The 13,679-nt window shown below is 40.7% G+C and overlaps 1 protein-coding gene across 8 annotated transcripts in view; it reads left to right on the top strand.

Moving 5' to 3' along the window:
* The window catches only part of LOC106607691 (filamin-A-interacting protein 1), a 46,198-nt gene that overhangs the window by 12,878 nt on the left and 19,641 nt on the right, over window positions 1-13,679 (top strand). For 6 of the 8 annotated variants that reach the window (XM_045720753.1, XM_045720751.1, XM_045720752.1 and 3 more), the window contains exons 2-4: window positions 1,839-2,141; window positions 6,150-6,323; window positions 6,887-7,065. In XM_045720753.1, the coding sequence (XP_045576709.1) occupies window positions 1,845-2,141; window positions 6,150-6,323; window positions 6,887-7,065 (650 nt within the window). In that variant the 5' untranslated portion in view covers window positions 1,839-1,844. Of the gene's footprint in view, window positions 1-1,838; window positions 2,142-5,422; window positions 5,442-5,843; window positions 6,067-6,149; window positions 6,324-6,886; window positions 7,066-13,679 lie in introns of those variants that run through there. The other 2 variants (XM_014204912.2, XM_014204911.2) reach the window with 2 other exon arrangements.

Here is a 13,679-nt window from a genome sequence, read left to right as displayed (position 1 = left end):
GCTTTCATCAGAGACGGTGCAACCTTGGGGAACTTTGGCCCCATTCATATGCAATCGTGATCTTTTCCTGAGCACCCCCGCCGTGTTGCTCCCTCCCTCCCTCCCTCCCTCCCTCCCTCACTCCCTCCAAGGTTATGGATCCCTTGTGTCTGTGTCTTCTGCCTGGGCTGTTGTGATGATGATGTGACCATCATCATAACTGGCAATGTCCCAAAGCTCGACCCCTGATACGAGGGCAAATTATTTTGATTCACACAGAATGAATCATCCAAATTCAATTAAAATTGCCCACCTGTTATGACTATATTCTGTGGTCTGCATTTTCACAGCATATCGGCTTTGATTATGATGCTTCTGATGGCGATGCGAACTTATTACAGACACAGACAACAAACACGGGTCTGATCAATGTCCAAACAAGGCCAGCCAGGCCAGGCATACTGTAGCAGCGCCGCTGGTGTGACATGATGGAAAGCGTGACTCTGGCTCTATAGATTCTAGGACAATGGAAACAATGGATCTGATTTGGCACAGTAGGAGGCGAGAGCTCTTGGCCAGGAAATGTCCTCCCTGCAGTAAAAGCAGTAACTAACCCACTCCATATACTGTAGTTAGAACTATGCTAACCTCGTCCCTAGGCTAACTGCACATAGCGAGGTAGTGTATGGTGAAAGACGTTACGGTCATGGTGGTCATGTATTTGTATATGTTAGTTCACATAGCCTACCATTCAAGGTCACACATGTTTTTTGATGCATTAACGTCACACTGAATATATTTGTTTATCCAGGTTAGAATAACACAGTTGCTATTATAGCTACTTGCTTCATAATATTCTTTTGGTTCCAGATGTTTTTAAAAGTCCCTATGAGAACATTCTTCTAGACTATTCTCACTCCCAGAGTTGGGTCCCACACCTAATTACAATCAAGTACAGCAATTTAAGAAACAGAAAAAGGGAGCAGTGTGAAATACTAGTACAGCGGGAATGACATAGGCCAAAGGGCATTAGTCAGAGGTGAGAGGTTAAGTTATGTGAGATCACAGGGGAAATACTGAACATATTGCTTTTCTGCTATTGATTACAAGTCTTGGTGATATTTAAATGTGGCTGAGATTACAGAAATGTTATTTACTCTCTATTGTACAAGCTTTCTTCCTGGTCTATGTTGCATGTATGGCCGAGGGAGATCTCCACTGAGAAATGTTAGCAACACTTTCAACTTGTTCAAAACATATGCCATGAGAGACAACCCAGTATAATTAATGCTCAGAGAACATTAATTTAACAAAAAATTATGCTAGGGCAGTGTTATAAAAAGTTTTGTAAAATGTCAGCCAGTGGCTTAGAAAATAACACTAACGAGCTATAAAACAGGTCCCCGGAAATTGTGCACTATTGTATACAATGTCATCCATTTCGTATGATATGTTACGCTTTCCAATTCGTACAATAGGTTACAAATTTGTAAGTGCTTAAGATTCCATCACTCTCTTTAAGAAGTGATCTCATGGCATATTATTTGTCATTCAATACTGTCAAATGATTATGTTGCTCTGCAGAGATAATGACGCACTACATGACTCAGGCTTTGTAAACAAAACTTGATCCTGTTATGCCAGGAGTGGAGGAGCCACTGAGTATTACCTCCCCAATGGCCTCTGTGATCAAAATAGCTGCTATCCAAAGCCAGGGAAGGGAACTGATAGAATCCTCATCGTCTCTAAACAATTTACAGCCACCAAGAGGGCAATTTCAAGTTATTTCTTTGGATAACATAGTGTGAACTATTTGGGCTGTGGATTCAGTGTCCCCGTTGTCTGTCTCCGCCCTGCAGGTGAGAATGCGCTCCAGGTGCAGCACAGCCATGGAGGGCCCAGACGACGGACAGATAAACCAGGTCACCCAGCCCACCAAAGCCTTCCCCAAAGAGGAGGGGGAGAACACACCAGACCTGGTGAAAAGGAAAATGAAGGTCCAGCGGGAAGAAAAAGAGGGGAAGTCAGTGGTGTCTGGAACAGCGAGAAGGCCCCAGACAAGCACAGAGAGCAGCAGAGGACAAAAGAAGGCAGCAGGGCTGACAGATCTCTCTAAGGAGGACCTTCTCCGTCTGCTGGGAGTCATGGAAGGAGAGGTGCAGGTGAGAGGTTCTCCACTAACACTGTGCTGCTGTGCCCTGGTCAAAAGCAGTGCAATATATGCAGTGGCGTAAAAATACTTTAAAGTACAACTTAAGTCGTTTTTTGGGAGTATCTGTACTTTACTATTTAGATTTTTGGTAACTTTTACTTTTACTTTACTACATTCCTAAAGAAAATAATGCACTTTCTACTCCATACATTTTATTCTGACACCCAAAAGTTTGACAGGAAAATGGTCCAATTCATACACTTATCAAGAGAACATCCCTGGTCATCCCTACTGCCTCTGATTTGGCGGACTCACTAACAACGAATGCTTTGTTTGTAAATGATGTCTGAGTGTTGGAGTGTGCCCCTGGCTATAAGTAAATAATATAGAAACAAGAAAATTGTGCAGTCTGGTTTGCTTAATATAAGGAAGTGAAATGATTTATACTTTTGACTCTTAAGTACATTTTAGCAATTCCATTTACAATTGATACTTAAGTATATTTAAAACCAAATACTTTTAGACTTTTACTCAAGTAGTATTTTACTGGGTGACTTCCACTTTTACTTGAGCCATTTTCTATTAAGGTATCTTTATTTTTACTCAAGTATGACAATTGAGTACTTTTTCCACCACTGTATAGGGAATAGGGTTCCATTTGGGATGCACACAGAGAGTTTCTCCACTGACACTGCTGCTATGTGCTAGGTAACAGCTAACATTGTGGTAAGTGGTTTGTGTTATATTTGGCAGGTGGTAACATCTCAGCCTCTCATCCTCTCAGCCTATGTGTCTGGCTTGAGATGTTACTGTAACCAGGAGTGCGTAACCCAAGAGTCATGATGCTGACTCACTGCTGTTGAGAGTCAACCTCAGTGTCAGCAGCCATTAACTCTGGTACCTTCCCACGCTGCCCCACTCTGTGGGTCCTAATGAAAGTGTTAAGCCTGCTGTTCATTATTTTCTTACTGGAGTTCCATTTATAAACAAGCCTCAATAGAGTACCACAGTATGAGTCATAAATCCCACAAAACCTAGCGGTCAAACAGGGAAATGGTTCCAATCGTTTTTCCACTATTCATTTTTCTCATAGGGGATTTTAGAAACACTTAAAATGAGGGCTGTGTTTCGTGTAGGCTTACCCTGGCGTGATGTTTTGATAACCGTGTAAATCTCTCTCGAATTTTATCAATATATATGGCTGTATTTACCTCCCAAGAATGAAATGCTAATGAGCTGCTAATGTGGCTATCATGCAGAACTACAAATACCATGATGATCTGTACGAGACTGCCGACTCGAGGCAAAGTTAAGTATCTCTGGATTAACTATCTAATGTTAGCTAAATGTAGTAATTAATAAATTGGCTACATTTCTTTAAATGGACAATTCTGTGAACTGTCTTGTGCAAGTTTTAAAATACACAATACCTGTTAGCAAAGGTGTCAGCTAGAGATGACGTGCAGGAGCTTGCAGGGATTTGTAGTCTTGCATGATGTCTACTTTGATGCTAATTAGTATTTTCAAATCGGAGAAAAAAAATTGAGCTGAATATATTGATAAGTCACTTTGTCCGAGAGAGATTTACATGGTTATGAAAACGTCCCACCGGGGCTGCGGTTCAAACTCATAAAAGACACACCCTCGTCCACTTACCCTCACCTTATGCCCTTGGGGGAATCCCCATCAACATCTTGGAGGGCGGTCCAAATGATTAGCCAAGCAAGGGAAGTTTGCAAAGTAAGCCCATCAGCCTCGCTTTTAGTCAAGTTTGCGAGTGTACAATTACAGTGTGTTCACTTCAGGGCCTGAAACTCCCCATAATTCAATTTGCGACGATCGTATATCCGCGAAATAAAGTCAGACAAAAATTAAAACCTCAACGTCAATATATGGAGTCAACATACAAGTGTAAGTAAAAACAAATGTAAATAAGTTAGAAATTGTGCTACTAATGCACATGATGGCACAAACACCTCTCGCAAAAGTAATGATGTTTTTGATGGTTAGATTTTGGAAATTGTAGAAATTAAACATTTTCCTTCTTCAGAAGTTCCAGCTAGGCAGGCTAACATTATTTAGCTAATTGATTTGCTAGCCATTATACAGTAGGTGTATATTCATAATTATATATTTAATATAAGTAGACATGCAATCATAATTGACTGGAGCGCATATAAAGCACCGACAAGCTGAAAACACAATCATCGTGGGATGAATGAGTGCCGAATTTCCGGGCATTCCTTCCTCCTTCGCCCCTTGCCCTGCAAGTGTATACTCGTCAGACGTCATGATATGTCATCAGAAGTGTCCACTTAATCTGAGGGGATAGGGTGTCTTTTAAGTGTTTGGACTGCAACCCAGGGTAAGCCTACACAAAACACAGCCCTTATTTTAAGTGTTTCTAAAATCCCCCATGGGAAAAATGAATGGTGGAAAAACAATTGGAACCATTTCTGTGTTTGGCAGCTAGGTTTTATGGGTATTATGACACAACTACTGTGGGGCTCTATGGAGGGAGTGATGCTGCTGCCATCAGTGTACTCTCATTCCTTTCTCCATCCAGCTGATTTGTTTAGGCGTGTTGATGACTTTGCAAAGTTGCAACTTGGGATAAACAACACATGTCCTCCTCCTACACCATATGTTGAAATCCAACCCTGAACATGTTGAAATCCAACATGCTCTGAATGTCTTATCAACACTCAAGAAAGGTCTTGTGAAAACAGAAGAATGGTCTTGTTCATACTAAATTACTTGCTAATGATATTCTAGTACAGTGGTATGACAATAATTAAACTCTATTAATCATTTATAAGGAGCGAGATAAAGGGGCTTGTGTCCATCTTCATGCAGGAATGTATAACTGTGTCCCAAATGGCAGCCTATTCCCTATATAGTGCACTACCCCGACCTGGGCATATGGGGCCGGTTGAGAAAAAACCTGTTATGGATTGCATTTGTATGAAAGGAGACACTCAGGAGTCTAGCTAAGGAGAACAGCACCCCCCTGTGGGGAGAGTTGAGCTCACAGTGCAGGAAAACCACTATGAATGTGCTGTTTATTTTCAATAGTTACCCCACCCTGTGGTCATTTACATATATTACAATGATCATACTTCAAAATAATTGTATATGGTTGCGCATGTATATTCTCTAACCCAGGGCTCTCCAACCCTGTTCCTGGAGAGCTGCAACCCTAATCTAGCGCACCTGATTGTAATAATTAGCTGGTTGATAAACTGAACCAGGTTAGTTACAACTGGGGTTGGAGCGAAAACCTACAGAAGGGTATCTCTCCAGGAACAGGGTCGGTGAGCCAAACTGAACTTTTACCAATAATTTCCTTTGACAGAGCTGGCCGTCACTCCATACACATAAGAAGTTAAATACAACTGAAAAGTTATCAAAAATGTATAAATATTTATTAAAAACAGATCACAGAGGATAAAATATAGAACATGCAACAACAAAAAAGGCTACGAAAAGATGTAACACTTGACCCTTAAGATACATATCCTGTCTAGCCTCTTACCACATTGTCAAGCTCTCCCCAAACTCTTCTCAACCTCCATTTTAAAGGAGAAACACAATCAGGTGTTGGCAATAACCAATTAGGGGTGTGGCCCACACACCTGCATACAATTAACTAGACCAGACAATTGACCAAACAAACTGAAGGAGATGTAGTTGATAGATTAAGTGCACTTACATGGATAAAGTATGGAATAACGATAAACCTTGGCTCAGTTCAACAAATATAGTTCACACAACACATTTAAAACAGTTAATGGGGGAAATTGTGTCCTAGTGAAGATACTATCTTCACATTTCCCAACTCAAAAACAAAAGCAACCTCCAAGTGTCATTACTCACAATAACAAAGCCACATCTGTCAATTTGAAGTGGTTCAATTGTCATCGAGAATAAAGAAGGTAAAAATAATGTTATTGTCTTTATCCCTGTGTAAATGGTTCTTAGGTGACCTAAAGTGTCCCCCTGCTCCTTGTGTCCGTAGGCCAGAGAGGATATCATCCACATGCTGAAGTCAGAGCGTCCGAGACCTCAAGCCCTGGAGGCCCATTACGGCTCAGCTGCCCCCATCAAACCCCTCCAGGCCCTGCAGAGAGACAGCATTCTGACCAACACTACAATGCTTGGGGACAACGTCTATGAGATGCCCATGCAAGAGGTGAGTACCACTATAGACAGTTTGGTCTCATAGACGAGACATAACATAGTAAATGTAAATCTGGGACACTCAAATTTGTATTATGTTTGGTATGCTTACATAAGACAGAAAGTTACATAAGGCAATCTCATCACAGACAATTTCAGCTAATTAGCAACTACTTATTACTTTTTAGCTACTTTGCAACTACTTAGCATGTTAGCTAACTCTTCCTCTAACCTTAACCTAATTCCTAACCTTAACCCATACCCTAGCTATGTTACGTTTACCCCAGAGTCCAGGTTGCTATAGAAGTTAAAAAAATATATATATATAGATTAACTATAAATCGCTATACAGCGTTGATTAAAAAGGTAAATGTTTTTAATGAACATACTGGATAGATAAGTGTTTGAATGACTCAGACATGGTGTGTGCTCCAAGTGGTACTCTATTCCCTAATAGCGAATTAATTTTTATCATATGGGCCCAGGTCAAAAATAGTTAACAATATAGGGAATAGGGTGCAATTTGGAATGAAAACATGGTGGTTGTCATTGAAAACCTTCTAATATGTTGATCAGTTGGACCGGCTGGAGGACAAGCATCGCGAGACGTACAGGCGTATGCTGGAGCAGCTGCTGCTGGCCGAGAAGTGTCACCGCCGCACGGTTAATGAGCTGGATAGCGAGAAACGCAAACACACAGACTTCATGAACAAGAGTGATGACTTCACTAACCTGCTGGAGCAGGAGAGGGAGAGGTGAGAGAGAGTTGCATGTTCCTTATTCCATGTGTGTAAGTACAGTGGCGTACCGCAGTTTCGCAAACTTCCTGCAATTCTACATATATTGCCATGGGGCAGAGAGAAATGTACAGTTTTATAGCTTTTATAGCTTAACTCATGCTATTCTACACGTTTTGCAATGAGGCTAAGAGAATTTAAAGCTAATTTCCTGCAATTCTACACATTACCATGAGAACTTTTGCAGTTTTATAGCTAATCTCATGCTATTCTACACATTTTGCCATAAGTCAGAGGAAATGTTCCTGTTTTAAAGCTAATTTCCTGCAACATATATTGCCATGTTTTGCCATGGCTATTTTACACATTTTTCCAAGGCTTATGATGTGTTTATATATTTTGGGGGTTTGGGGCCCCCAGAGCCCCTGCCCCCCACCTTGCGGTAGCTGCTGTATACAAATGAGTAATTACATCATGTTACAATTGGTTGTGTGCCAATCTGTCACTGCACTCTGCAAATCACAAGGCCCCCAGTGCTCTAAAGTGCAACCATTTTGATCTCATATGCTCCTAGATATTTTGCTGTGTGACCTGACATTTTATTTTGGTAGCACCAGTGCGACCGGGAAAGAAATCACCCAGATAATATTTGTTGTAATGATGGGCTTCACTGTGCAGTTGTTTCCGAGTGCCCTTGAGAAAAAAACGAGCGCAGATTCATACAATGCCTGTGTCTACCACTTTGTGTCGCCGGTTAGCTAAAGGCTTTCCCATAAAACAAATTCATGTTAACTGCAAAGTAGGCTTACCTGGAAGAATTATAGGATGATATGATGATTTGTATCAATCGGGTGGTGTTTTGTTTTGCAAACTCTGCTATTGCGCATGCAGTACAGAAACACTGCCGGCCAAACACCAGTCTCTTGAGGTGCGCAATTGAAATTAAAGAGCAACTATACCCTTCAAATAAAATTATATATTTTTTCCCCCAGACCTCAAAGGTCTCCTGATGTGGTTTAAGCATCGTTGTCCTTTATAACAATAAAAAATGGATTTTGAGAGTGAGAACCTGAAAACCAAAACTGGGGAAATCGGGGGGAACAAATCTGAGTGCTGGTGGACCAAAAAGGTAATTCTTTAGGCCCTGTTCATAAGCCATGTCACGGGTCGTTACAAAACCAATCAGGGGCATTTGTTAAAACCTTATCCAGTCATGATACCTCATTAGCTAGCTAACAACCAGGTTACTTTACCGGTATACTGTATCTAAACATTTGGGGGCACAGAAAGAAAGGAAAAGGGATAGCTTCTTAAGAAGACCAATGATCATAGCGATGAATGACTGATCTCTTGCATGTCATCACTCACAACTTGACGCTCTTAAAGAGACAATGCAGCATTTAATGTAACACATCTCAATATGTAGTACTTTTACACAATGTAGAAGCCTAATATTCCATTAATTACTTTTGTAAATTCCATGACAGGTTTTTGTATCAACATTTTTATACAGCGTTGTTATGCTCTATAAACTAATAACGCTTCAAAAGTAGCTAGAATTCATATAGGTCCAATATGCTATATCTCATTCCCAGAGCATATGTTCTGGTGCTCCTAGATTTTATGTTGTGCTCCTAACCTTAAGTTGGGAGCACCAATAAATGTTTTTAATTTAGAGCACACGGGGAAGCAATCCCAAACAATACCAGACAAAGACCCGGGGACAAAGAGACGGCTGAGGCAGTTTCAAAGAGCCCTGCTGTAGCGTGTAGACACACCCAAGCTAGAGAACCCCTCAAAAGGGCTTGAACAGAGTCAATGCTCAATAGAGTGACGAATCGACTCAACCAGTGAAAAATGATAGTGCTACTCTGTTACAGTTGTTAAGTGTCCTCACATTAGACCACAATGACGTAACAATTGTTATTGGACACAGCACATATGTAGAAGAGGTACTGACATGATGAAGTATACATTGCTACAACTATGATTTACAGTAATATGGTAGTATTACATAAAATATCATTATTTTATGGCATGGCTGTTAAAAAGTTATGATACCCATTTGCCTTCATAGATATATAATAACTGTCACAAGCTGCGATTTACCCATCAAATAATTTTAGCCTCCCTTGAGACCAACTGAGTTTGACTATGGCTTTAAAACAAGGATGAAGAAGAGATAAAACATCCGATACCAGCAAGATGTTCCCAGGTGGAATTTGAGGCTCATAACAGAGGTGGAATCCAGATGTCAAATCTAACCTGGCCCCCAGTACAGTGCATCAGTGGTACCCAATTCCCTATGTAGTGCACTCCTTTCTACCAGGGCCCGTAGTCCGTGGTCAAAAGCAATGCACTATGTAGGAAATAGGGTGCCATTTGGGACGCAGACTGTCTGACAGTACCTCAAGACCTGCAAGTCAGGACAGAACACTGACATCTATACCCAACACTAAGAGTAATCTGATAAGGATCAGTCTATCTGATAATGCATGATGATGAATGGTTCCTTACCATCAGAACACTGCTAGCTCCCACAGCACTATGCACAGCTAGTTCTACTCCAGGTGTAAAACATTCCCCAATTGAAAGACCTCATGCCTCACTGAACCACTTACCCACAACATGAACATATTGTAGAGTGTTTTGACAGTGGGTTGCATGCTAATTGATTAGTAGTCTTATGTAAGGAACAGATGGATGTCCCAGTTTCTATTTGAGGAACAAATGTTGTGCATGACCTCGTCCACGAGCGAAAACCTGCCCAGCATTGCCAAATTAATCACTGTGTATGCAAATAATTTGTCACTTATAATTGATCTTGTTTTACTTGTGCTAGAATGAATTGCCTGTTCATATGACGTTCATATGTTGTTAAGGACATTTATATACCTTCAGTGGTCACATGTCACATTTGTATCTGGGCAATTCCATGGTAACAGAATGTTAAATGTATGCCAAACAAACACCAAACACCAAAGTTAAACAAACCATACAACTCTATACACTAACTATATTTCAAAAATGTCCACTGAAAATTTTACAAAAACACATAGTGCCTTCAGAAAGTTTTCACACCCCTTAACTTTTTCCACATTTAGTTACAGCCTGAATTTAAAATTGATTACATTTATATTTTGTGTCACTGGCCTACACACAATACCCCATAATGTCAAAGTGGAATGATGTTTTTAGACATTTTTATTCAAACCCTTTGTTATGGCAAGCCTAAATAAGATCAGGAGTAAAGATTTGCTTAACAAGTCACATGTACTCACTCTGTGTTAAATAAGTGTTTAACATGATTTTTGAATGACTACTTCATCTCTGTACCCCACACATACAATTATCTGAAAGGTCCCTTAGTCGAGTAGTGGATTTCAAACACAGATTCAACCACAAAGACCAGGGAGGTTTTCCAATGCCTCGCAAAGAAAGGCACCTATTGGTAGATGGGTAAAATAAAGCAGACATTGAATATCCCTTTGAGCATGGTGAAGTTATTCATTACCTGGAAGGAAGGAAACTGCTCAGTTTTCACCATGAGGCCAATGGTGCTTACAGCATTTAATGGCTGTTGACTGTGATGGATGACAACTGAGGATTGATCAACAACGTAGAAATGAACTATTTCCTGAATTGAAAGCATTATGTTTGGGGCAAATCCAACACATCACTGAGTACCACTCTTCATTTTCTCAAGCGTGGTGGCTGCATCATGTTATGGGTATGCTTGTCATCGGCAAGGACTAGGGAGTTTGATAAACATAAACGGAATAGCGCTAAGCACAGGCAAAATCCTAGAGGAAAACCTGGTTGTCTGCTTTCCAACAGACACTGGAAGACAAATTCACATTTAAGCAGGACAATAACCTAAAACACAATTAAGTGATAATGACCGAGAAGCCAGTGTTTGGAAGCTATATTGGCATGGGTGTTGTGCTCTCTCATTAGGACACTGTTCAGAGGAGCTAGGCAACAACACAGCTAACACAACTTCAAACGGAACCTGGAAAGACTGCAAACTAGCTGCACTTTGTTTTACATTTTTTTTCAATTGACATTTCTTTCTGTATATCCATAAAAATTATGCCATCTGATTCATGATTTCGACAGGCTGAGAACCGCTGCCTGCCTTACTGTCACGTCCTGACTCCTGACCTCTACACGTTCATTACTATGGGACAGTTGGAGATCGAATTTGAATATTGAAACAATGTTACAAATGTCGGCGAGACCTACAGCAAAGTTTATACAAATCTCCGCTGTTGAAAACTAAATGTTAGTCGAAAAGAAATGTGAGAATGTCTAGATGCTTTTTATAGTGGAGATTACGTTTAGAACTTCTCTGCCTGGGCTGATGAGACAGTGGATTGCGCAGTCAGATGGAACAGAGTAAATAGGCATTTTAACATCATAGATTTAGCCGGTGGTAACTTGTGGAATAAACACCGGTTGGAATGCGCTTTCAACCAATCAGGATTAGACCCACCCGTTGTGTAAGGCCAAATATACACTGGAGTTGCTTACCAATAAGACGTTGAATGTTCCTGAGTGGCCTAGTTACATTTTTCACTTAAAATAGGCTTGAAAATCTATGGCAAGACTAGCTGTCTAGCAATTATCAACAACCAACTTGACAGAGCTTTAATAACTATTTTAAGAATGTGAAAATGTTGTACAATCCAGGTGTGCAAATCTCTTAGACTTACCCAGAAAGACTCAGTTGTAATCGCTGCCAAAGGTGATTCTAACATCTATTGACTCAGGGGTGTGAATACTTATGTAAATTAGATATTTCTGTATATCATTTTCAATAAATTAGCAAAACATTTTAGAAACATGTTTTCACTTTGTCATTATGGGTTATTGTGTGTAGATGGTTGAGGAAAATTTTTATTTTGAATCCAGGCTGTAACAACAATGTTGAATAAGTCAAGGGGTATGAATACTTTCTGAAGGCAATGTAGTTGAAGAACAGTACAGATGTGAATATGTGTACAGAATGATGTTAAAATCTTCCTCAATTTGTGACCAAGTTTTCCAAACACTAAATATCTAGTCTGAATTAAGATTAAAAGATGTCTGCAGAAAGGCGGCTGCGTAGGCACTAGCTATTATCAAAGTCAGCTTTACAGAGATGTTCAAGTCCGGGCTCTGGGCCACTCAAGGACATTCCGAGACTTGTCCTGAAGCCACTTCTGTGTTGCCTTGCCTGTGTGCTTAGGGTCGTTGTCCTGTTGGAAGGTTTTCATCAAGGATCTCTGTACTTTGCTCCGTTCATCTTTGTCTCGATCCTGGCTAGTCTCCCAGTCCCTGCTGCTGAAATACATCCCCACAGCAAGATGCTGCCATCACCATGCTTCACTGTGGGGATGGTGCTAGGTTTCCTCCAGACGTGACGCTTGGCATTCAGGCCAAAGAGTTCAATCTTGGTTTCATCAGACCAGAGAATATTTTTTTCTCATGGTATGAGAGTCCTTTAGGTGCCTTTTGGTAAACTCCAAACGGGCTGTCATGTGCCTTGTACTGTGGAGTGGCTTCCGTCTAGCCACTCTACCATAAAGGCCTGATTGGTTGAGGGCTACAGAGATGGTTGTCCATCTGGAAGGTTCTCCCATCTCCACAGAGGAACTCTAGATCTGTCAGAGTGACCATCGGGTTCTTTTTCACCTCCCTGACTAAGGTCCTTCTCCCCTGATTGCTCAGTTTGGCTGGGCGGCCAGCTCTAGGAAGAGTCTTGGTGGTTCCAAACGTCTTCCATTTAAGAATAGAGGCCACTGTGTTCTTGGGGATCTTCAATGCTGCAGACATGTTTTTTTTTTGTACCCTTCCCCAGATCTGTGCCTCTACACAATCCTGTCTTGGAGCTCTACGGACTATTCCTTCAACCTCATGGCTTGGTTTTTGCTCTGACATGCACTGTCAACTGTGGTACCTTTTTTATATAGGCAGATGTGTGTTCCTTTCCAAATCATGTCCAATTAATTGAATTCACCACAGGTGGACTCCTAACAAGTTGTAGAAACATCCCAGGATGATTTTTATGATTTTTATTTGTAATACGCTCTGGATAAGAGCGTCTGCTAAAATGACAAAAAAATGTAAAAATGTAATACATTTTAATTTCTAAACTTGTTTTCGGTGTCATTATGGGGTATTGTGTGTAGATCAGAGTTGACCTTTTTTTAATAAAATTAATTTTAGAATAAGGCTTACAGAGAAGGTCTAGAGGTCTGAATACTTTCCGAAGGCACAGAGAGGGGTCAGATCGTCATTTAAATGCACTAAATACATGTTAATGCCTGTCACTGCCAGAAATACATTTTGGGCACTCTGTTTTCTTATCTATGGTATCCAGCTTCCCCTGGTGGATATGACAGACTGCAACATGGTTCAATCTGCATTGTCATTGTTGAGCGAAGCCATGGCTTCAACCTCCATTAGAACCAAATTAAATCAGAATGCAGGCAACGTTTTATAGCACTTGGGCTACAGTCAGCGAAGATGAGTTCAACTGATAGTTCCAATCTGTGTGCGATGTAAATTGCTGTGCAACATGCTTTACCAGACTGCTTTACATCTAGGCCCAAACAGAATCTGCAGGAATATTTTTCTATTTTCCGCAG

Source organism: Salmo salar, chromosome ssa06 (genome assembly GCF_905237065.1).
Source record: "Salmo salar chromosome ssa06, Ssal_v3.1, whole genome shotgun sequence".
Taxonomy (NCBI): Eukaryota; Metazoa; Chordata; class Actinopteri; order Salmoniformes; family Salmonidae; genus Salmo; species Salmo salar.
Note: the sequence above shows the minus strand (reverse complement) of the source record. Positions and strands in the feature narration are given on the sequence as shown.